Source organism: Phyllostomus hastatus, unplaced genomic scaffold, assembly GCF_019186645.2.
Source record: "Phyllostomus hastatus isolate PE091 unplaced genomic scaffold, TTU_PhHast_1.1 phas_scaffold_755, whole genome shotgun sequence".
Lineage (NCBI taxonomy): Eukaryota > Metazoa > Chordata > Mammalia > Chiroptera > Phyllostomidae > Phyllostomus > Phyllostomus hastatus.
The window spans coordinates 3,464,289-3,490,145 of record NW_025334039.1 but is presented as its reverse complement, the minus strand read 5'-3'; the positions used below and the strand labels follow the sequence as shown (position 1 = coordinate 3,490,145).

General features: G+C 42.9%; 1 protein-coding gene across 1 annotated transcript in view; it reads left to right on the top strand.

Moving 5' to 3' along the window:
* Positions 1 to 25,857, top strand: part of POLR3B (RNA polymerase III subunit B) — a 105,059-nt gene that overhangs the window by 58,988 nt on the left and 20,214 nt on the right. The window contains exons 19-23 of the mRNA XM_045826370.1: positions 2,452 to 2,579; positions 10,891 to 11,100; positions 13,530 to 13,688; positions 15,338 to 15,455; positions 17,420 to 17,562. Coding sequence (XP_045682326.1) covers positions 2,452 to 2,579; positions 10,891 to 11,100; positions 13,530 to 13,688; positions 15,338 to 15,455; positions 17,420 to 17,562 — 758 coding nt within the window. The remainder of the gene's footprint in view (positions 1 to 2,451; positions 2,580 to 10,890; positions 11,101 to 13,529; positions 13,689 to 15,337; positions 15,456 to 17,419; positions 17,563 to 25,857) is intronic.

Below are 25,857 nucleotides of genomic sequence, written 5' to 3'. Positions count from 1 at the left end.
TCTCCTTTATAAATCCTTACAGAGGCCTTCAAGTTCTTACACCATCTGCCCACGTTGCTTCATACCTACAACCCCTGCCTCCTTTCCCTCTTTGTTTTAACCCTGGCCTTTTCAAACACCCGAGGCATGCTTCTGCCTCGGCACCTTGGCCCTGGCTGTTCGCTCTGCCTGGAACGCTGCCTCACATACCTGCGTGCTCACGCCTTCACCTCCTCCAGGTCTTTGCTCAGGTGTCACCTGCGCGTTGAGACTTCCTGACCACCCTGTTTAAAATAGGAATTCCTCCTCTGACCACTCCTCTTCACTGCTTTATTTTTCTAGTGCTTATTGCCTTATGATCACAGCTGTAAAGTAGGTATTTTATTACTTATTTATGTGTATTATCTGCCTTCCTACACTAGAAGCTTCATGAAGGCAGGGGTTTTTCTCTATTTTATTCACTGCCATAAATGACTGTAACAATCAAGTGTCAGTATCACCAAATCACCCCATGCTATCCCATACTTTCGATTCATTTTATTTTAAAAAACAGAAAAGTTTCTAAATATTATTTGATTCATATATATGACATTTTTAAAAATATGGCTATAGATATAAATCTGTTACCTTAATTGCTTTTTATTGTGTTGTCTGACTACACGTAAGTAATTTATTTAACTTGTCCCCCCTTGGGGAAGATTCCGGTTGTTTCCAATTTTCCTGTTACTACAAACCGCAGGTCGCTTAAGCTTAATTTGAGCGCAGTTTAAGGCTGTTGTTGACATTTGATAGGAAGTGTCCTACTTCCTGTTCAGGATAGAAACTTAGGTTATAATTTTGAGTAATTGTGTTCCTTTCTGTTTTGTAAAGTCAGAATCTAGAGTGTTTGGACTTTGAATAATATATGATCTTATATAAGTTGTCATGAAAAAGGAAGAAACTTCAATGTTTACCTTCTTCATTTTCAGCTTCCAGCTTACCCCAACCTTTATATACGAAAAAATAGTTTTTATTTACATGGGGAATGTCAAATGGCCACTATTTAAACAAAGCATTACATTTAAAACAAATTCTTTTATTCTGGGCTATCCTGGATGTGATATCTGTTACTTTAAGCAAAGACCTAAAAGTAATTTGCTATCTTTCTCATTAAAATATCTGGGTTGCTTTATCATTTGCCAAAACTGAGTTTTCTGCAAAAATATATTATGAAAGTAACAAAGATTCTGACACTTAGTAGGTAAAGTCTTACTTGGTGTTCAGTATCTATAGCCGAGCTGTCCAATAAAAATATAATGCAAGCCGTGTACACAAATTTAAATTTTCTAGCAGCCACATTTAAAAAGTAAAAAGAAACAGATGAAATTAATTTTAATAATTTTATTTAACCCAATACATCTAAAACATTGTATCAGCATCAATATGAAAATATTGAGATATTTTACATTTTCTTCTAAGTCTTCAAAACCTGGTGTGCAATTATAGCACCTCTCAATTTGGATGCTGAATTTTATTGGAAATACTTGATCTGATTTCATAACACAGTTGAAAAAGTTGACTCACAAATGTAAAGTGTTACAAACATAACTAAAAGGTTTAAAATGAATGAGCCAAGTTATTTAAATTTAAATTTGAGCTTTAAAATATAAGGTAGTTAAAATTAAGTAGAACATAAAAATGCAGGTCTTCAGTTTTACTAGCCTTACTTTTCAGGTGCTTGCTAGCTGCACTGAGCTAGGGTCACGGCGCTGGTCCCCGCGGCACTGCGGGTGACTGTTCTAAAAGCAGACGCAGTCCCCTCTGAAGGGGGGACACCACTTCCTCATTAATCTAAGTCGGAAAAGTGAAGAAAAGCAAGTTACTGATCCATGTGGATGTTTTCAATCTGCATTTCTATATGCTCAGTTAACCATTTCTTTGTGTTATTGTCATTGGTAGTTAATATATAATAATACTTTATTTTTTATATAGACAGTCCATACAGTTTCTCTTCCCTGTATTTCTACAAATAGTAGAAGTTTGTCATTAAAAAATAACTTACGTTTTATTAGATTTTATTTATCAATTTTACTAGCATCAAATTTTGTTATTGATGTTTTGTTATATAAATTTGTTACATGTATTATATATATTTATAGAAACTTCAGTAAATTTTATTACCGTATTTTTCGCACTATAAGATGCACCTTTCCCCCGCAAATTTGGGAGGAATAATGGTTGTTAATGTTGCTGTTGAGTTCTGTTTACATTTACATTGGTGAACTATTATTTATGTTATTAAATATCTTACCACATTTTTTACTTCAAAATTTTTTTTCCTATTTTCCTCCTCTAAAATCTAGGTGCCTCTTATGGTCGAAAAATATGGTATCTAGGTCCCATGGGGACTTAGTACTATTTTTGTACCCTTTAAGAGATAATTTATTTTAGTGCTTGGTGCCTAAGACGTCTGACTCTTAATTAACTTGCCAGAGACACCACCCACTTGGAAATTGAGCCCTTCACTCTTCTCGGGGTCTGTGCCGGCCTGATCCCCTACCCTCATCATAACCAGTCCCCACGGAACACGTACCAGTGCGCCATGGGAAAACAGGCCATGGGTAAGATTTCCTTCTCGGATCTGGTTCTAAATACTTGGACAAAAGACGTGTCTTCCTTCCTGCTGCACTAGCATTGGGCGTTAGTGACACCTGAGGCAGCCCTGTGGCATTCTGCAGTACTTGCAGCTGCCCCTGTCATGCCTAAAGCTTAAACCAAAATGGAGAAAACCTCTCTGAACTTGCTCCCTCGACCAAACAGAGGGACATGAAATCAATGTCACAGAATTATGAAGGCGTAAGTATGAAAATTGCTGTAAAATGTAAGTTGTTAACCCAGAGAGATGAAATAACGAGCAGAAAAACTCAAGGTTGAGGGAGGAGAGGAAAAGGAAATAGAAATAAAGATGCCTAGTATGTATTAGAACAGGGGTGTCAAACTCATTTTCACCGGGGACCACATCAGCCTCGTGGTTGCCTTCCAAGGGCCGAGTGTAATGTTAGGACTGAGTAAATGTAACTCCTCCTTAACTAGGGGCAAGGAGCGGTAGTGCTGCTGGGCAGAAACAAGAAGGAGGGCCAGATTCGGCCCACGGACCTTGTGTTGGCCACCTGTGTCTTAGCGAGCACTTGGTAATTGTCTGGGTGACAGTCATTGGACCCATTATATCCTTGCAACTAACTGTTCCTGTAGCTTCTGAAAGGTCCAATTCCTGTCACCCCGTTTCTGGATTCATTTTCCTATTTTGCTTCCTTTTTATCCACTCATCTATTGCTTTATGTATTATACCCCACGTGTGACATTTACTGAGCACCATCTCCAGATCAGACACTGGGGCTGGAACCTGAAAATGCAGAGATGAGGACAGAGCCCTGCCCTCGAGGAGCTCACAGTCTGGTGGGAGAGACCAGCAGACACAGTGGTAATTCACTATAGTGTGATGGACGGAGAGCCAGTCTCGGGGAGTGAGAGCAGAAAGATCACTGAAGGCTGGAGAGTAGGTTATTTCTGAAGAAGAGAATCAGACTAAATCTTGAAAGACACTAGCGTTTTTTCACAGGTGTGGAAATCACGGGAAAGCCTTACACGGGAAAGCCCCGATACTTGGGTGTGGCTGTTCAGTAGGGAAGTGCCAGAGAGGGGCGCGTGTGTGAATGAGTTGGCGTTTCCTCTCGAAGTTGATTCAGAGAGAACACCAAGCAAAACGGTTCTGCTTATAAACTTCTTTTGTAATGTTTTTTTAAATAATTTAAATCCTAATAAGTATAATAAGTTTTATTTTTATATATGTCTATCACATCAATATGACTTATCTCTGATTTAAAGTATGATACCAGGAACTTTGTAAACAAACAAACAAACAAAAAAAACTGTTAAAACGTTTTTACACTGACTTTGGGTAACAAGCAGAATGAATGCAGCTAGCTCTCAGTTACCAAGAATCAGCTGCAGTGGACTGTAACTAGATGATTAAGGAATTCTGTTTCTCGTTATGGATAAAGAGTCTATATGCTTCTCAAGTTTTTATATTGCCCTTTCCTTGGTCATGAAGAAATAAGAAGCATGTTGTCCTGCTACCCTTTACCTGAATGATGTAATGCCTGGACAGTTCGGAATAATTCCCAGTGGGAAAATCTAAACAGCGGCTCATCAATTTAGCCTTTCCCATTCATCCTCAGCTGCAGTAGGGGCTGATTTCCCGCTTGTGCTTCTGACTTGCTAACAAGTTGAAATATACAGTACTGAACCCTGTGTGTCATGAAAGGGCTATCACTTCTATTGGGTTTACCAAACCATTTTGTTTCATGATGTGAATCCCGGCTGAAACAATACACCTTTTGTGTAGAACCTTCAGCAGAATTAACGGAAGACTAATCACTTCATCGCCAATGCCGCTCTTTAGTGTGTTTGTTTGAAGATTGAAATAGAAAGGGCTTTATCTGTCTCCAGAAAATGATAGTGGATCACTTTCTTTTTTTTTTTAAATAAGAGACCTGAAGGAAAGAAATATTTTTATTTTTGTTACTCCTCTCCCTACCTACCCTCCCCCGCCAAAGCCTTTATTTTGTGGCCCCGAGTATCTGAAGCGTTCGGTTAGTTACCACACACAGTTAAGCAGGATCAGTGTGTACAGAAAGCCAATTCAGTGTCTGTAGAGTTCTTTTGTAGTTTTCTGTGTGAAGGTTTTTTTCCTCGTTTTGTTTTGAGTGTCATTTGCAATTCATTGTCTGTGTTTTCTGAGGTTGGTGTATTCAGCTGCTCTGACCCTGGGTCCTGCACATTTAGCTCCTTGGATACAATCCTCTGACGTTACTGCTGACGCTGGGAAGACAAAAGCCGCTGAATATCTTAAGTAATAAAAAAAAGCCTTTGTTACTGTTTGTTATTATAAAACACCTGACTGGAAAGAAAAGCAGAGAGATAAAAGTACATTTAAAGTTGGCACATGACATGGCCACATTTCTCTCTGGACACTGAAATAGCTGCAGGAGTCTCGAACAAGGTCTGCATGAAAAATCACAAAAGGGAAAGGCCGACAGAGGGGGAAAACCCATAGCAGAGACCCAGGTCTGCAACGCAGACCTCGCACTTTGAGTTGGACTTCTCTCAGTCGTGTTAGTCGAGTACAGTCTTAACAGCCGACCACTCGAGTCGCACTGTCCCATTTTAAATGCGCCCTGAAGACCACGTGCTGTTCATCCACCAGTCCTTGTGGAAGGTGGACAGTAGCCCAGAGTTCATTTTAGCCAGCATGGAAAATTTGCTGTCTGCCTTTCAGTACAAACTTCTCCCACCCAGCAGAGGAAAGAAGTAAGTGGAAGTCCTTTTCTGTCACTGCAAAGGAGACCCAGCCTAGCGCAAACCAGAGACTGGCATACTTACCTTACACACTAGAGAGAGCGGACTCGAGTCTGGCACAAAACACCAGCAGAGGGTGTTGCTTAAATCTAAGGCTCTTTGAGGTATTAATAAAGTTCAAGTTTCCACACGGCATCTTACTACGCTCTTGAGCAACACCTCCCTTCCATGCATACAGTGTTTGTTGTGACGGGGTTCAGAGCAAGAGTCAGGGAGACGTGTGTGGAAGTGGCGAGGTTCCCAGGTCTTTCGGTGCCACAAGTAAAGGCTGCGTGTCGCAGCTGCATTGTACATACTCTCCCCGGCACCAGGCGCCAAGTTCCCGTGAGTCACGCCTTGATATCTGCCCGTTTTATGAGTTGGCAACCCTGTAGTGGGACGATTTCTCCTGTTTAAGACAATCTTTCCGCCATCATCAGCTCTGTTAATAAATATGCATCACATACCTCCCCTAGTCTTGGCTGCTTCTCCCCAGTTCTTCCCCTGCAACTCCAAATTGCTGGGACTTTTTTTTTTTTTTTAACTCAGGAGCTAATGCAGCTTCTGTTTTTGTTTTTGTTTTCAATAGATTCCATTCCTAAGCAGATAGTTTCCTCTTTTGTATCTCCCACTTAAGAAAGAGTAGGATGGGATGTACTAGAGATATTAAAAACATGATGTATACAAAGATCCTCGTAACATTTCATTTTATTCTACATCTCCTCCCCCACTTTCTGTGTGAATTTTTATTTTAAAGAATTCTTTATCTATTTAAGGGTACAAAATGAAAAGATGTTGTGGTCAAATGGTCCCTGGCAATTCTGCTGTTGGTTCAAAAAAAATTAAAATCATTGTTAACTATTTTAGGTGTAAGCTGATATTTCTTGTGACTAGCATGTTAATAGTAAGTGCTCTGGAGGTTAAATTAGAGCTCAGTACGTGGGTTAGAGTTGCAGGTGGAGTGGGCGGTATTGCAGGGTGCTGGCATGTATGTTTTATCACTGCTAGCATTGTTCACTCATGGTGAGTGTTGCCACTTGCTGAAAACACAAATGATTTACGTGCATTTCTTTTTTCATTCATAATAACACTGCAGTTATATTGTTATTTCAGGTATATATTGTCAGATATCATGCATAGTTCTTTTGTTTCTGGCAAGGGAACTCAATCCCAGCTTGGTTGAGTAACTTATAAAAAAGGTTATGTCTTCTATGCAATTCCATCTATAAAACTTCTAAAATTCTTCTCAACGGAAATGAACTTCGGATCATGATCCAGGTGCCTTTCCTGTTAGACTGTAGATTATAAACTCCTTGAGGACAGGGGTTATGTCTGTGTTGTCTGTCACTCTATCCCTTGTGTCTAGCACAGTGCCAGCCTAAGCAGAGTGTAGTCAGTACTTAATAAATGTTTCCACAATGAGTGAATGAATCTTTGAGCACATTAAAATTGTTAAGAAATCAGGTGCAGATATTTTAAAAGAATCTTTGAAACAAAAAACTAAGTGGGAAGGCTTATACAAACTGATTTTAAGACTTACCTGAAGCTGCCCTGGCTGGTGTGGGTCAGTGGACTACGCACCGGACTGGGAAGCAGAGGGTCGCTGGTTCAATTCCCAGTCTAGGGCGCAATGCCTGGGTTGCGGGCCAGGTTCCCTGGTGTGGGGAGTGCAAGAGGCAACCACACACTGGTGTTTCTGTCCCTCTCTTTCTCCCTCCCTTCCCCTCTGTCTAAAAATAAATAAATAAAATCTTAAAAACAAAGACTTACCGAGGCCACAGTAATGAAGGCAGTGTGAGATTGAAAGAAGGGTAGACTTACGGGTAATGGAACAGAATCAAGAATCAGAAATAGACCCACACATTTATGGGCAGTTGTTTTTCAGTGAATGTTTCAGGGCAATTCAGGGGAAAGGAAAATATTTTCAACAAAATAAAATGTGTCTATGTATATCTATAATAGGAAAAAATGGACATCTTCTCTTACCTCATACTGTACAAAAAAATTAACACAAAATGAATCATAGCCCTAAATGTAAGAGCTAAAACCATAAAACTCATGGAAGGAAATGGGCAAAAATCTTCATGACCTTGAAGAACCTAAGATTTGTTAGATAGAGTACAAAACTACAACCTATAAAAATGAAAAAGTAAATAATTAGACTTTCTCAAAATTAAACTTTTGCTCTTTGAAAGAAAGATACTTAACAATGTGAAATTGTTACAGAATAACCTAGGGGCTATAAAGTATAGGAAGTGGAGTAAGCAAAGAACTTACACACATGACCCATGGACATAAACAGTGGTTAAAATTGGGACAACTGAAATAGTATAGTTAATAAAATATAATTTTTAAAAAGGCAGAAAAAGAATTATGAAAGAGACCTTAATTCACATAATGGGAGCAAGTCTTTGCAATGTATCTATTTCATAAAGGATTTGTATCTAGTATATAGAAAGAACTCTTTTTTTAAGATTTTATTTATTTATTTTTTAGAGAGGGAAGGGAGGGAGAAAGAGAGAGAGAGAAACATCAATGTGCGGTTGCTGGGGGTCATGGCTTGCAACCCAGACATGTACCCTGATTGGGAATTAAACCTGTGACACTTTGGTTTGCAGCCCGTGCTCAATCCACTGAGCTACGCCAGCCAGGAGAACTCTTTACTAATGAGACAAATGAATGGAAAGGTGGGAAGAACAAAAACGAAATACTTCACAAAAAATAAGAATGATAAATAGCTCATAAAAATATATTCACTATTGTTAGCCATCAGGTAAATGTAATCTAACACTGAGATACCACTACACACTCAATAGAATGACTGGAGTGAAAAGGACTCGCGTCCCGTGTTGGTTAGGATGGGGAGCAGCCAGAATGCTCGTACGCTGCTGGTGAGAATGCAGAATCCTGCAATCAATTTGGAAAATTCCAGAGCAGTTCCTTCACGTTATCCCTACCGTTGTGGAACCACGCAGAGGTTCCACGCGTGTGCATTGACTAAGAGAAAGGAGCACACCAAGTTGTGTGCACGAGCGTTCAGAGCAGCTTTGTGCCCGGTGGCCCAGAAGTGGAAGCACCCCAAAGCCCTCATAGGTGAGCATACGTGTACAATGGAGTACTCAGGCCTCCGCAGTAAAAAGGATGAGCTGTGATAGACACAACCACATGGGTGTGTCTCAGAATCATTGTGCTAAGTGAAAGAAGCAGCAGGAGAATATATATACTGCCTCTTTCCATTTTATAAAATTCTAGAAAATGCAGCCGAATCTATAGTGATAAAAAAGTAGATCAGTGGTTGTCTGGGGCCAGGGACGGAGGCAGGGCTCTTTCGGGTGGGTTGGAAGTGTTCTAGATCTTGATTATAGTGGTGGTTGCACAGACGTGTGTATCAGAACTTCAAATGGATGAAGTTTATTGTATGCAATAATATTGATTAAATAAAGAGAAACTGGGCAAAGGGGGCCCTGGCTGGCGTAGCTCAGTGGATTGAGTGCGGACTGGGAACCAAAGTGTCCCAGGTTCAATTCCCAGGCAGGGTACGTGCCTGGGTTGCAGGCTATAACCCCCAGCAACCACACATTGATGTTTCTCTCTCTCTCTGTCTATCTCCCTCCCTTACCCTCTAAAAATAAAACAAATAAAATCTAAAAAAAAAAAAAAAAAGAAAAGAAACTGGGCAAAGGAAGACAGAAAAATAGTTAAATGCATAAAGCTTTATTTTTTTCAGTATATGCATTTTCTAAGCTATATGAGTTCTTACTAACTTTTTTCATCCCACCGTAATATAAACTTCCTCACTATTTTAACCTACGTTTAAATACTTTTCCGTGCCAACTTGTAACTTTGTAAGAAAGTATAATCAAGAATATACGACTTTGCAAAAAAAATTATGCCCTGGTAGTAAGAAATTGAAATCATTGGTGACTGTATTTAGGGCAAAATGGGGCTGTAAAAGGAGAATTCAGCTTATAGATATTCTCATTGTTAGTTATTATATTCACACAATGCCCTGTTTAAGGAAGCTGAAAATACTAATAGAAGCAATCTAATTTGAACATGTGCTTCACCCAGACTAGTCTAACAATTTAATTTCTGTGTGACGTTTTCTCAAAAAAGCTTGTTTTGGGCAAAAGAGCTAGTCAGTTGATCATAATTTTTATAATAATTATGGGGTATGGTGGCGTTTTGAAGTTTTACAATATAGAAGTTCATAGTTCATAAATCATGTTTTCACCTACACACCATTGCCAGTGCTGCTAAAAAAAGTTGTACATGTGTATTCCTTCAAGTCCTTTTCAAAGTCTTTAAAGAAAAATTTCTGATGAGATCACAAGCACCAAACATTTGCTAAACCGTTTTGTTGTTGATCCATTCAGTGGTCAGTTGTAATGCCCGAGAATTACGCTCTGGGCCTCGTAGCGCAGTTTACAGCAGGAGCCGGTCCCTTTCCCCACTGTCTGGAGGTGCGGCCGTGTACGCTCCCCTGCTGCACGGTCATGCTCGTCTCGGGCTTCAGAGGAGAGTTCGGCAGCCTGGTGGGCAGTGCCTGAACCCTGCCTCAAGCTGGGGAAAGCATGCAATTGGAGCCAAGTCTCAACGTAAATTTCAAATGATTTCATGTAAAGGACAAACTTATTACCAGTGAACTTGACCACAACCCAAGCAGCTGTGATTTTATTTCTGAAACAGTAAGTGATCTGTTACCAGGTATCCTGTCCAGTTTATTAGTTCCTGTCTGTGAACCCTAATGAACTCCTGTAGGGAAAAGGGGGTGAGGGGAGGGGAGGTGGGTAACATTCTGATTTCATTTCTAGTCGACAGTAAAACTCGTCCAAGGTCCAGTCAGGTGGAAAGGCTGATCGCTAAGGAGGGAAGAGCCCATCTTTGACTGGACAGGGCTGGATTCCTTAGGGGACAGGCATGGTCCTTTTCGTCTCCACTGTTGGGCACAGCATAGGTGTTTATGAACTGCTTAATAAATGAGTAGTTAAGCAAATGAAGAAATCTGTTCTCTGCTTTCAGTTTCCTCTTTATTCTTTTTCTCCAGCTTTCTTGTCCATTTAGAACTTTTGTAATTGTTGATTTCTTTTCATGAACTATATCTGTTTGCCCCACTGTATAAACTCCTTGCCTGTCAGCTCTGGGTGTTGCTCTGGTTACCTTCCCCCAGCGACTGGACATGCCCTGGAATATAGTAGAACCAAATACAGAATTGTTGACTTTGAAATTAACCAATGGAAACTAAAAATTCCTCAAATGAGATTAATTGTATAAATCCAAAAGGTTGAAATTATTTAGATTGGTATATCTTGAGTGTGGTTTTTCTTCTTTGTGGAATTTTTAATACTATTGAGAAAAATTATTTTTAAAATAAGTTGTTAGCTACTGTGAGGGTATTGCTTTTGAAATGTTTGACTGGAATATTTTCTTCATTTCAATTAGTGAAATTAATGTGTTTATCACGGTAATCATTGCTATTTAATTATTGGACATAATAGAGCATCACATTTGGTTTCTTTCCCAATGTCAATGAAGGTACCATTGGATACAACCAGCGGAACAGAATTGATACTCTCATGTATCTGCTAGCGTACCCACAAAAACCTATGGTCAAAACAAAGACCATCGAGTTGATAGAATTTGAGAAACTGCCGGCTGGACAGAATGCGACAGTGGCTGTGATGAGTTACAGTGGCTATGATATTGAAGACGCCCTTGTTTTAAACAAGGCCTCATTGGACAGAGGTGAGTGAATTTGGAAAGCTCTAACACCAAAAGTGTGCTTGGTACAGGGTTAGATGTGGGGATGGTCAATGTAGAAATTACTTGGTGTCAAAGTGCTAATGTCAGTTTCAAGTGATTAGTATTGTATAATGTACAACCAGGAGCCAGTTATGTTGCGGTGTTGACTTTTTAAAAAATGATATTATATAGAAGTAATTTGTTAAGTGTATTAATAAACAGGCTTTTTGTTGTTGTTGTTATTTTACCTTTTTGGCAAATTGAGACAATTCCTCAATGGAAAACATGCAAGAATTGTTTGGTTTTCCAGCAGGAATTATAATAAATGAAATACGGTTTCAACAATAAGCCCATTTGGTAGGGTAGTAACAATATTTGTATGTAAAAGGCTATTTTATTTATCGTATACCTCAATCCCATAATATTAGACCTTTATGTTAGCAAAATGATAAAAGTTTAAAAATGCATATGCATCAACCGTGCCTTATAGCTGTTACATTTTTCTTTCTCGGTTTCTCGATCGTTCGCTTTTGCAGGTCCCCACATTATGGTGTGTTAGCTGCCACCTGAAGTCTGACTTCTCCCTTCACCATCTCTGTTTCTCTTTTTCCTCCCGGGCACCCCCGCTCTGCCTTCCCTCACTCTTCGTAGTTGCTAGGCAGCCGTAGTGGTACTCCTAGACATGTGTCTTTGGCATGAATGTTGGCCGCACTTAATTTATGCCTCTTTTTTTCCTCCGAATGACAACAGCCATGCTTTAAAACTGGATGTTTTCCTTTCTGATTAACTGGTAACGTTTATGTGCAAATCTGAAGACTTTGTGATATCTGTCAGAAACTTTTCAACACAGTTTAATGACCTGAGTTTCCTGTTCACTAGCTGTTAAGCTACCACCTGTAAATACAATGTCCATTTACCCTTGGAAGAAAACACTTCTTGATTTCATGCAGTTCAGATTCACACTGCACTCCAGCATTTTGCAGTGAATGGCCACTGTATGAAATTTGAAGATCATATAACGTTTCTGAAGCAGCTGGCTCTTGCAGCCGAGTTTATTATGGCCATACACAATTTACTGGGAGCCGTAATGACTAAGACCTTTTTTGAAGACACACAAATGTCTTCATCTGTCATCCACTCGTAGAAATGTGTGTTCTTTTATTGAACAGTCACCTTCGTATTTAAAAAAATTACCTAGGAGCACTGAAATTTTATTTAGAAATCCCCTTTCCCCTGATGGGTTTTCTAAATTCATATTCTTAGGTTTCTTGAAAGTGCTCTGCTTTTGCTGAAGAATTATACATGAAGCATTTTACAGCCATGCACTTATTTCATCATTAATAGCCAGAATTTGATCTTGCAACATTTTCCTACTTAAGTGAACTCTTGACATGGCTTAGTATATCCTGGGGAGATAGAGAGAGAATCAAGTTTAAAATAGCTGCTTGGGGGAAAAAAACAATGAATTCAATAAAAATTAAAAAAAGAAAAGAAAAGAAAAACCCCTTGGCCAAACTGGAGAAGATAAAAGAATGCAGCCACAGGGTCTTGGGAAATGCTATTTAGTGTTGAAAGAATGACAGCTCTTTGGGGGAACTTGGTAGCTGATGAACCTTTTTGTGGGAGTCAGTGGTTGAGTTTTTTGCTTCATCTAAAGGTGTTCTGTTCCTTTTGCTCATTTTTATTAATGTGTAGGTTGTTAGTTAATCTCAGGCCTTTTCCCTCATCCACGAGGTAAATGTGATCTAAAAAGATAATCAAAGTAAACTGATCTTCAGAACAGAGATGAACTATTTTTGTCATTAAAATCATTTGATTGTTTCTTTTCATTTTCTCTGCTCCTTGGAAAAAAATTAATTTATTTGTTTACTTCTTTGGGACTTCTTCTGATTGCTCTTATCAGAAAAAGGAAAACTTTCCAGAGAAGGTTAGCAAAAGTTGTGCAACAGAATGACATGTAGGAGGAATCCTGGCTGATCGGTGGAGTTGGTCTGCCTTGACTTTGCCGCCAACTTCCTGGGAGACCTTGACCGTTTAATTTCTTTGGCACCAGCGCCAGTAAGACAGCAGGGTTATGCCAAGTGGTCCCTAATGCCCATTCCGTTTTTCACATCCTGGGGCTCTGTGCTCCAAGAGAACCACAGCGACACTTAGGTTTCTCTCACCTTCCTGCAACATGATAGCGTATGTATAGTCCGTGCTGGAAATGGTGGTAGAGACTCCAGTGTTTACATGGATAATAATAGGTAAGGGGAGAAGTCCTGATTCGTGGATTGTTCATTGGTGTGGCCCATCCCAGACTATCCAAATGTAGATTGTTGTGGGGGGAGAATGGAAATGGAATGAGGGGGGTTGTTGAATAACACGAACCTGTGTTTTCTCATAGTTTTGTATTTCTGGTGGTTCTGATACCCATTTTGGTTTTGCTGTAGGTTTTGGGCGTTGCCTTGTATATAAAAATGCTAAATGCACATTGAAACGGTACACTAATCAGACCTTTGATAAAGTGATGGGGCCGATGTTGGACGCTGCCACGAGGAAGCCCATCTGGCGACACGAAATTTTAGATGCGGATGGCATTTGTTCTCCAGGTAAAAGTCTTTAAAATATTTAATGTGTGCCTTTTAACATTATGAAGGTTGTTCAAATAATATATCCAAATACTTGATAAATGGGATAGAAAAAATAACAACCTGTAAACCCACTGTCCTAACTTAGCCAGTATGGTCATTGTTTGGCGAATTTCATTCTAGTCTTGTTATGCATATGATTTTACTTAGCAATAATCTGTTTCAGTTTTCCTTTCCTAGTTATAGTTTTGAATCATAGAAAATCCACTTTAAGGAAATAGGTAAAATAAGAAGGTCACGTTCCAGCACCTACACTGGTATTCCATCATTTGCACACTTCGCTCACACACTGGCTTTGGAATCGATCTAATGCCCCTAAGAAGTGTGACTCCATCGTAATTACAAGCGCATAGTGAATGGTGTCGGTGCAACCCACAGCCCCTGCCCTCATGAGCATCACGGCTAGCGTGGGACACGCATGGAGCAGAGGAGCACACACAAACCTGTCGAATTACAACCAGGTCAAGGAATCGTGTAAGGAGCTAGGCAGCCACTCTAGAGCAAGAGCGTTTACCCTCGTCAAGATCGGGGCAGCTGTCCCGTGAAGTGAGCTGGAATGCGAAGGATGAGTGGAGTCGACCAGGGACAAGCGGGGAGGAGTGTGTTCTAAGCAGTGGGAAGGGCTTGTGCAGGTGTCCTGCAGTGTGACAGTTAAAGGGTCTGAGAGAAGGCCAGTGTGGCTACAAAGAACAGAGTGTTGGGGAGCATGGTGGACATGAGTCTAGAGAGAGAGAAATGGGGGGCAGGCAGGGGGTTGTAGCCATGTTAGTATTTTCATGATGATCCTAAAAGCAATGATAGGAACAGTGCTGCCGTTTGAAGTGATCATTCTGACTGCCACAGAGAGAGCAGTAGCGGGGGAGCCAAAAAGGGGGGGGGGGGCCGACTGAGAGCACTCGAGGCAGACCAGGCGCCGAGAGCTGGGGTGAGGTGAAGAGAAGGACTGGGTGGGGGAGACTCGTAGCTGGAAATCAGCATGACCTTGTCTCAGTGGTGCCTGGGTGGTGAGTCCTGCCTCCGCTGTGGTGCCCTGAGCCGCACGGTGCGTGGCTGCCCCTCCTGGCCGCCTCCGTGTCTTGGAGGTTTTCTCTCACTCTTCACCCAGACCGTGTTTCTGGGAAGTGAGTGCTGTGACAGCTCTGTAGTCGTCGGTCTTTGAGCTTCCCCGGAAAAGGTGCCAAGCAAAGGTGAGGGCAGCAGGAAAATCAAAGAAGTCTTTCTATCTCTTTTGCCCAGCGTGGCAGTGACTTATCATTTACTGGTTGAAATAACTATTAATAAAAGTAAATGGTCCAAATGTGCTCTAACGCCCTAAGCAATATATAAAATTGCTGCCTACTGACATGACATTTCTCCTGTTAACGTGGTCCCCTGAATCAGTTTCTTAGTTTTAGGCACACGGCAGTCTGAGTCTGTAATGTTCTTCATCTGGGCCCGCAGAGCTACAAACGAGCCCTCCTACACTCTAGTTCCCACTATATGGACTCATTCCCCCCCCGCCCCCAAATGCCTAGACTTCGTAGACTGTCTAATCGCTTGGTTTTCACCACAGCAACCTTTGCGTATCGCACGGATGATAACAGTTTGTCTAACCCTTCTTACTTTCTTAGGTGAGAAGGTAGAAAACAAGCAAGTGCTTGTGAATAAGTCCATGCCCACAGTGACTCAGATTCCTCTGGAAGGAAGCAACGTGCCTCAGCAACCGCAGTACAAAGATGTGCCCATCACGTATGTACTGGGTGCGCCCTGGCCGGTGTGGTTCCTTTGGTTGGAGTTTCGTCTCGTAAACCGAAAGGCCTCGGGTTCGATTCCCAGTCAGAGCACATGCCTAGGTTGCCAGTTTGGTCCCCAGTCAGGGCGTGTATGGGAGACAACACTGATCACACCGATGTTCCTCTCCCTTTCTGTCCCTCCCTTCCCCTCTCTAAATCAATAAGCATGTCCTCAGGTGAGGATAAAAAAAATACATAGGAAGAGTCACTTACTCTCAGTGCTCCAGTCACCCTCCTTTTGCTGGTGACTTCCAGACAGCCATCTGCGTGGTTTCAGCTCATAGTTGAACAGTGTTACAGGTGTCCCAAATCCAGAACAAAATCCTCCTCCTCCCTACCCCAAACAGGCTCCTTCTGGGTCCCTTTCTTGGTGAGGGGCACCATCATCCCGCCAGTCACCTGCAACACAAACCTGACTTTTTTCCCTCACCTGCCACACAAAGCCAAAGCCTGTAGGTTCAACCGGATCTGTAGGTTCTGTCTCCTTAGCTGTCCCCTTGTCTTCTCAATGACAGCACTTGCTGTCTGAGTTCTGGCCCTCCTCTCCTGCCGGACTCTTAGTTCTCCCTTGGTGCACCTCTGCCTCCGGTTCTGCACCTCCCCACGTGTCTTACACACTCTCCGTGGTGCTGCCAGCGAGGTTTTTCTCTGACGTGCTCCTCTGGTCATGTGACTCTCTTGGGTAAATAGAATAAAACTTGAGTAGATTGAGCGAAACTCTCAGTGACAGTGTTGCCTGCTGAATAAAGGCCAAACAGAATAATACATAACAAGTCCTGGCCGGGTGGGTCAGTTGGTTGGAGCATTGTCCTATACACCAGAAGGTTGCAGGTTTGATTCCTGGTCAGGGCACATATAAGAACCAACCAATGAATGCGTTGACAAGTGGAACAACACATTGATGTTCTCTCTCTCTCTCCACCCCTCCACACTCACACACACGCCTCTCCCTCTCCCTCCTCCTCACTCTGTCCTTCCTGCCATCACTTTTTCTCTAAAATCAATAAACATATCTTTGGGTGAGGATTAAAAACAATAATAATAATTACAAGACTATCCATGATTCTTGGCATACCTCCATAGCCCTTTGCACACTCGGCCCCGTGTTTCTAGCAAATCGTCTCTTACTCTCCAAACCGTAATCATACCATCCTCCTTCAGGCCTTCAGCACGGGCTCCGCCTGCTCCCTCTGCCCGGATGCCCCTCCGCCGGTGAGGCCTCAGCCCCTGGGCCACCGCTCTTGGAGCAGTCCTTGGCAGCCTGCCCTCCCCACCCCGCTGTCGTCCCCATCCGCTGCCAGTGTTCACTGCAGTCCCTCTTGGGTCCTTCCTGGTCTCTGCAGCGCTGTCTTCACTGCCCTTCCCTCGTCACTCTGTTTATTGCGTTGTGAGTCCCTCTGGGCAGGAGCCGTGTCTACTCAATCTTTGTGTGCCCAGGGCCTACGAAGATCCGACATCGAGTGGACTCTGATTAATGTTTGTTGTATGAAAAACAGGTAGAAGAGGCCAAGTGTGTGAAAAAATTCATAATGGGAAAATTCAGTCAATAAAAGGGGCTAAGAACTCGGAGTTAAGTCTGACAGGCGTCATCACAAATCCCATGCGAAGGTCCACTTCCCATGTCCCGGGCAAGTTCCCAGCCTCTCTGAGCACCAGTTTTCCTTGTTTACAGTAAGGGAGTGACAGCACGTGAACACTATGTGTGGTGAAGGTTAAATGTTAGCCGTTTTAAACTAGGACTAGAAAGGGGAAATTGTAAAGTTTGAATTTAATGTTGAAAGTGAAAGTCATTTTTCAGAGCCCAAAATGGGAATGCCAAACTATTCCGCGGCAGATCTTAAATAAAACGTGGCCTGGAGGTGATAGGTTCACAAACGGCAGTCTGAAAACCCTGCTTTGTTGATTTTCTCTTCACACTAGCTACAAAGGGGCAACAGACTCCTACATTGAAAAAGTGATGATATCTTCAAATGCTGAGGATGCTTTTCTGATCAAAATGCTGCTGAGACAGACAAGGCGTCCAGAGATTGGAGACAAATTCAGCAGTCGTCACGGGCAAAAAGGTAAATTGTTTCACTTCTCCACCCGGCTATAAAACTGAATATCCTAAAATAATTAATTAACCACAGAGGTAAGAGATGTTTTATACCTTTCCTCTATTAAAAATTTAGTATGTTTGAAAAGTTATTTACCAAAATTATTCTTGTTTTACTTCTCAGATTAACCTGTTTATATTTTTAAAACATTTAAAAATATACTATAGAATTGCTTCTCTATGCTATTCATTTCCTTCTGCAACTGCTTGGACCAGAATTCTAACTACAAATACATTCTAGGTGATGTAGCTACTGAAGTACAGCTGGCTGTTTAAAACACTAAGAGTAATACCTATTTTTTGTGAAAGGCACATACTTAAACGACTCCGTGTTCTGTTGGGTCGCAGCGTCAGCGGATGCCGGCCCTAGAAGGTGCCTGGGCGTTGCGTGCCCCTTTGTGAGACAGGCAGGGAAGCGCAGGCCCTGCGTGGTGAGTGGGCAGTCACGGCCCAGCTAGGGGGCTGCCGAGCTGGTGCGAGAGCCCAGCCTCCCGACTCCAGTGCCGCGCTCCGTCCGCTGCACGCACTCCCTCTCCTAGATGGGGCTGTCATCCCCTTGTGGTTTGGTTTGGTTTTTCATCTTCAAAAACCAGAGCACTGTGTCTCTGTCGATTAACTCATTATCAGTAAGTTCTCTTTTAGTCAATGTAGATCTATATTGTTTAAGAGTGGGAAAGTTTGTCCTGGGGTTTGAATCCTGGCTCTGTCTGCTACTTGCCAGTTTTAGGAACAACAGCGGTAGCTAGCGCAGAAGTTAGCTAGCACTCACTGTGTGCCTGGCGGTGTCTCAGCACTCAGTACTAACCCATTTGCTTCCCACACGGTCCTGGGAGGTAGGACTGTTATCACCTGCAGTTTACAGATGAGGAAACAGGCACAGAGAGGTTAGAAGCTGGCCCAAGGTCCCCAGTTCAGTAGCAGAACTAGTTTTTGAACCCTGGCAGCCCTGCTAAACTGTGTGCCCTTTAACTCACTGCTGTCTGTCTGTTCCGCGAGGAGCGTTGTGCCTGGCACATACCGATTAAGTGCAAAGAAAGGACAGCAATGATCGTGAATGTTGGGGGTTAGGTTCATTCCACTCTGCAACCGTGAATCTCACCTTTGCTTATAAATTGTGAGAGTGGTATCTGCTTTGTAATTGATTGGTTAGAAGATAACTGCACATTGTGGTCTTGCTGATTTTAACTACTTGTTTGCCAAGCAAGTGTATCCAGTATTACAACTGTTGGGACCAATCAATCCAGCCTTAGTTGTCAGTCCATCGAAGTTTTTCAGGCTAAGAGACTATTTCATCAAAAGCATTTTTAGTTCAGTTGACAGATGCAGGATTATTATACCCTGTCAGTGTTTTATAAGAATCTGTTCTATGTGTAAGTGTGAATTTAACATCTCTGCTTTACACAGTTTTTTAAGATGCTAACTCTGAATACCTTTTGAGTTTTTGTAAACATATCTTGAGATTCTAGTGCTTTCTGCTGCTTACCAGTGACAATGAAATTCTCTACCTTGAAACTGTTTCTGTTTCTCTCTTGGTCGTGAGCGTTTCCGAGATGCACTCCTGAGTCATTCTGGGGTGACCGTAACCTTGTTGACAGCCTCTGTTTTACTCGACCTGTTACCTTCTTACAGAATGCCGGCCCTGGGAGCTTTCCAAAGTGTGTGCCATAACAGAATGTCTCTATTCCGAATCAGTGTACACACTTTGCATATCCCAAATCCTTGTGCTCTATTCCATCAGAGTATTGTGCAAAGACTTGAGGGCTGGCGTACACTGCGGTGACCATCCACTGTGTTCTCACTCCACGAAACTTTCCGAAGTCCAGGACTGTGTCGTCATATTCTCGGGAAGTCTGAAGGGCCCTCTCTCGCAGCAGACTGGTGATAGGTGGTTGATGGTTGAATGTGTGAATGCACTGAAGGGAGGGGATGGGAGAGCACAGATTCCCTGCTCTTGCCGGGTTGGTCTTACACAGGTTTTGGTGTATTGCATGTGAGTGCGTGTCTGTATAGTACAGACAAAGCACTGCTTTTGGAAGTGAGAAGCACACTTGATCAGTAATTTCCTGTGAATACAGACGTCTAGGTAAAATGTCAGTCTTTGCACTATTGCATTTCTCAGCCTGTTAATGCGATAAGGATGATGTTCATTGATGGGAGTGGTTTCTAACTCACAATGACCTGAAACCGCAGCAGCGTTTAGAGAAGGTCTGTCTACCCACTCGTACCGCTCAGTACGGAACCGAAAGGAGTCCCCGTGGGTTTAGGTGACCTTTCCTCTGCAGTGAGGAGTTTGTCTTGCTAGTTTTCCTTTTCCAGATGGCTTTTAATCCAAGGGTAAAACCTTCTGATTAGCCTAGATCCCCCTGGTATTTCCTTCTTTTACAGCTTTATCAGATTTATGAAAAAGATCGAGCAAAAAAAACAACAAAAAAAAATAGATAGTGTAAGCTTTTAACAGAGTGATGGGAGGAATGACATAGAACCCATAACTGAACATAATTTTTATTTCCTTTAAGTATAATTTTTATTAAATAATAAATGCACATGATTTAAAAAGGTCAAATAGTACAGAAAAGGGGGAGGTTGTACTGAAATACATCAGTCTCTGCTTTTCTTCCAATTTTGCTTCCCAGAAGCAATTTTTCTTCATTTTTATCTTCATATCTCAGTGATATTCTTAAATAACTATATACTCGCTTATCTATTTTAGATATTGATTTCCTGATACATGCTAGGTAGCAGGACCTAGCACTTACACCACTCTTCCCTACTCTCCACCTCCAGTGCAGATTCATTAAGATTTTGGATTACTTAATTATTTAGATTCCATTATTGTTACTATATAAATATTATTCACTTCCAAACCAAACAGTTCTTGAGTGTTGTTCCTCTGTTATATAACTTTATTCTTTTTGAAGTTAATAATCTCATATTTTTACTTGCTTAATTTTTCTTATTCATATTACCATTCCTCAATACCATCAACAGCCCCTCCACAGTTGTCTACGTGATCAGTAGACTGTTGGACCACTTTTCCCCCAGAAGGTTTCCCTTATGGCACCCCCACTCTTCCTGCCCCAGACTGTGGCGGTGGTTCTCTGAGCCCTGGCTTCCCACGTGTTAAGAACTGGTAACAGATAAGCTGAGACGCAGATGCCCGCAGCCCTCAGGAGTGCTGTGCGGAGCCTGGGGCAGTCGAGGCCATGAGCAGCCTCGCATTGTCTGCCCTGGAAGCGTTTTCAAAAACAATCATAAAGCTCCCTATTAATTCGTTAGGGCTGCTATTATAAAATACCACAGACTGGGTAGTTTAAACAACAGAAATTTATAGTCTCGCAATTTGGAGACTGGACGTCCAAGATCAAGGTGTTGGGAGGTTTCAGTTTCTCTTGAGGCCTCTCTCCTTGGCTTGCAGATGGCAGCTTCCTCCCTGTGTCCTGGAACGGTCTTTCCTCTGCGCGGGAGTGCATCCCGGTACGTCTCCCTCTCCTCTCTCGGAAGGACGACAGTCACATTGGATCAGGGCCCACTCGATGGCTTCTTCGACCTGATTTACCTCTTTAACGTCCCCGTCTCTAAACACAGCCCCATGTTGAGGTGTCTGGGGCCAAGGCTTCGACACAGGAATGTGGGAGGGGGCGGGCACAGAAGAGCGAAGCAACGGGACTTGCTGACTGGCAGGAGTAAAGTGAGGAAAAGGGCCACAAGGACTGTGGTTTTAAGCTTAGTGAATGAGGGCACCGATCACAAAGCGACTTTGTGTCTCGTGTGCCAGCTGCTGTTCGAGGCGCTGGAGTACAGTGGTGAATGAGACTGACAGGGTCCCTGCCCTCCGGGAGCTCACGTTCTCTTGGGGAGGGAAGCAGAAAGGAAGTAAAGAAAAACAGCAGCACGACAGTTTAAGACGGCGATAAGGGCTGGGTACGGAGGGCGGTGTGCAAGAGTGGCTGGCGTGGGGTGGGAGGGCGTGCTTTAGAGGGACATGCAGGAGTGGCCTCCTGGAGAAAGTGCCGTTGGAGCTGAGACCTAGAGGGCGAGAAGCAGCCATCCAAGCAAAAACTTGAGAGGAGTAAGTTCCAGTCCGTGAGGCGTGAATGAGCTCGGTGTATTCAAGAGCAGAAAAAAGGCCAGTCTGGTCAGGCCTGTGCCTGAGGAGGAGCGTGGTGTGAGGTGCGTGGAGAGAAGGCGGACAGGGCCCATCCTGCAGGTCCTTGTGCCCAAAGGAGGAGAGTTTGGGTTTCATTCCGAATGTGATGGGAACCAGCAGGGCTTTTGGACGGTGAGTGTAAGCAAGGGGGAGATGAGATCTAAGTTGCTCTTTTTAGTGATCCCCCTGGGTTCCGTATGGGGAGCAGATTGGAGGGGCGACCAAGGAGGGAAGCAGGGAGACTGTTGCCAGGGTTCAGGCGAGAGACAGTAGTGGCTTGAGCTGGGTGGTAGCAGTGGGAAATCGGACAGGAGTGATGGATGCTGGATATGGTCCGGAGTTAAAGCCAGCAGGACTTGCCAATAGCGGAGATGTGGGAGGAAAAGACAGGAGCTGCAGATGAGGTTTGTGGCCTGATCAGCTGGTGACGCCATTGACCCAGGCGGGGAGGACTGGGGACGGAATCCTTTTTTTGGCGTTGGGCAGGGGTTGAGAGTTTGGGCCTCAGGTCAGAGATGCCCATGAGACTCGAAGTGAAGGTGTCGAGTAGGCACTTGGATAGAGTCTGGAGCTTCAAGGAGAGGTTAGGGCTGGAGATAGAATTTGGGAGCCATCTGCATGTAAATTTATAGTATTTTTGCCTGTTGTGTATTGTTAATTGACAAGCATTCTCATCTATATTCCATCCTTCAACCTGTTAGTTGGTATTGTTGTTCCTACTATGTAGACCCAGGAAATTTTAGCTCAAAGAGGTGGCTACCACAGCCAGTGCGGTGGGGTCAGGACTCCAGTTCGGGTGTTTGGTTCTCAGTGCATTGCCTGTTCTGCTACATTTGGATCAGATGGCTTTCTCTCCTGATACCCCATTACCACTCTGTGCCCTGGATTGCCGTTTTCCCTGAGATTTCCCTCAGATAAGAGATAGCCTTTTCCTGAGACTGACCTAATACTAATATTTCTTAATTTCTCTTTTCTGTTTCCTCCTTAAGATGGTCATCTTCTTAAAATTCCCATTCTTCCCCAGATAAGCAACTTTATCCAGCGCTAACTTCAGTAGCGCTTCTCAGCCACCGATCCAGAGTGAATACTCTTTCCCACACACCTTGTGGCAGAAATGCCTGCCGAACTCCCGTATAAATACACATTCTCCCCTCAGAGAGCTGGGTTTCTGGGGACCTCTTCCCTTCTGAACTCCACTCACTGTGAAACACTGTTCCCACTCCCTTTAATTCTCTGGTCAGGTTTTAGTAGTCTTTGTTAAAATTCAAAATCTGTTAAGAGTGTGAGCAGGTATGAAGGAAAGTACATGTTCGAGCCCGCAGGTCCGACCGGTCTCCTGGTTCAGCGGGCCAGCTGTGCGGGGGGGGACCAGAAGGGGAGCAGGGGCAGCGAGCCGCAGTCACGTGCGGGGGGCCCAGCGGGCAGCGTCTCTAAGGAGCCACGCAGCAGCCCCGCCCTTCGTGTGGGGGCAGAGAGGGACTGCATCAGATGTAAAGCTGCATGTTGGCAAGTAAGATGTGAATGAAATGGAGAAGGTAGCCTGCAACATCATGTGTGCTATTTGTGGTTGTCATGAAGTGAGCTGATAAAATTTCACGGTGTTGGGAGTTTTCAGGGTGTACGTGCCACACCGTGATCCTGCAGCGATTTGTTTCTGGTTGGGCCTAGGTCCATGCCAGGGTAAGACCAACAGTTAGTTAGTCGGCCTTAGTTTTCACCCTTGACATGGAGAGTTGTTTGGAAATACTACTTTTACTTTTAACACCACCTGCAAGCTGACACATGTGACAAGTGTGAAGTTTATTTTGATTTAGTTTATCTGTGTGTCCACCTCTTTTTTCCCTCCAGTTAGAGCATTAAATCTATTACTCTTGGTGTTTGGAAAGCAATGTGGCCCTGCAGATTGCCTGACTTTTTGTCTTTTATTAAAAGTTGACTTTGACAGAGCTGTTGTTAGAGACTATTTCTGCGCACATATAGTGTGCAGATTGAATTTCTGCACAGAATGCCTCTTTAAAATATCCTCTCCGGCAATCAGAGGAGACGTGACAACTTCGTTTCACGGAACTTGAGTGTCTATCCTGCTCAAGCTTGAACACTTCAAAGGCGTTAGGATAATTAGTAGCTAAATGCAATATATGTGAAGGGGGAACTAAACAGCAGTGGTTCATGTGTTATCAAAGAGCTCAGGAAGATTGAAGAGGACCGCATGAGTGGGTGAACTGGAGCAGGCGACTCAGCACTAAGTGGCTGGGGATCAGTATCAGCGCTGTGTGGTGAGAAAACATTGGATGTAAGTGATCAGAGAAGTCCCGCTGAAGGAGTGAAAGGGTTCGCTCAGGAGCTGGTAACAATGCAATAGACCCGATAAGCAGCGTTGCCTTCCATGACCCCGGGAGGGGAGGATGGGAGAGATGGCCAACCAGAGAGCCACGTGTGCAGGAAAGAGAAAGTACTTTTTCAAGACAGTGTCCCAGTTCCCATGAAGATGACTCCGGCTTGAGAAGCAGTCAGGACCCACTCACAGCACACTTCTTAGGTAAGGGAATTACAGTGCGGTCTTCTAGTGAGAGATCCAAAGTTTAATAAAGTGCAGTCCTCCTTTGGGTCTTTGTGAAGACCTATCATGTACCGCATCAGCAAGTGCACAGTGGGTCAGCTCCCCCCAGAAGGGCCTTTGATCAAGAATCTTTAGAACAGTTTATTCTTTAGTAGACTACAAAGTGCAGGGAAAGGTGAGATGATTTAATAATAACCTTCTGTGCACCACGGTTGTGAATTTGTGTGTTTATAACGGGAGGGAATTGTTTTAGTTTTGTTTCAACTTCAGTTGGAGGTAAATGTTAAAACCCTGGAGTCTTAATCTCCTTTCCAAGTGTCCTAGACTTCTGGTGCTGTAGAGGGAGGCCACGCCCACTGCGCTGGACGCACAGTGATGCTCTGCAGAGGGAAAGGGAGTAGAACATGGGTCTGGAATGTTCCTCGTGTTTCTTCTTTATATTCTTTCCTGGTCATTTTATACAAAGAGTTAAAGATAGGAAGAGACATCCATATGTAATGCGGATTGGAGTGGTGTTTAGAACTAGACTGTTTATTAAAATCAAAATAACATGTTAGCCTCTTGAACTTTGGTATAATAAGTTCTATGTGAAGGTAACTCATCAAAAGCAGACATCTCTATCTTGAGCCTTGCTTTTTCTGATGCTTAGAAGGGGTAAGCAGATTTCCTGCTCTTTTTTCCTTTTAATTCTTTAACAAAAATTATCTGTCAGTTTTATTTCATTGCTCAGGCGAACCAGATTATTATAGATATTTTCCTCTTCCTTTTGCTGCCATTCACAGTGAGGGAGGAAGCCGTGGACTCCTTTGATGTGGAGGGGTGGGGGGAGTAATATATCACTTCCCTGAAAGAACATTTCTCAGTCTCTCATGTGAAAAAGGATTAGCACCTCAACAGAGGTCCTGTAGATCACAGAACTGGGCGACAATACCAAACAGTATTCCTAAGGAGAGGAAGAACTGCATGTCAGCACGAGTGTCCTGGCAAACAGAAGCTTCTTAATAACTGCAAATCTGAGATAATAGCATACACTCCTTGGTATCTATCTCCCCCTAAATCCTCAGGTAGCTCATTCAAATAAGGTCCACTTTTGTTTTAAAATAGAGGTGTATAGTCTTATCAAAATGCAGGTTTTTCATGGAATGGTTCAGTGTACCTTTGGTTCATAAGGGTTTTTTTTACAGATAAAACTGTTTGGAAGATTCATCTTGGACCCTCTCTTGTTCAACAAAACTTCCATTATAAGATCACTTGCTTCCACTTTGCATTTAGCAAGTTATTCAACAACCTGCTGAATTTATTTATTAAGATTTTGATTGTGTATCAGAAGAAACGAAAACCTACCCTGACTTTCCAACACATTAGGGAATCTTTATACAATAGGTCTGGAGAGGCTTAGGAGGTGGGAAAATGTTAATTCGCGTGTGGCAGAAAGCTGAGAGGAAAGTGTATTTGTTAAACAAGGTTTGGGTAAAAACTTTGGTTTTTCCAGACCTTCCTTTATATCTTTTTTTCTAGATTATGTTTTCTAAAACCGAGAGAATGAAAAGAATCTG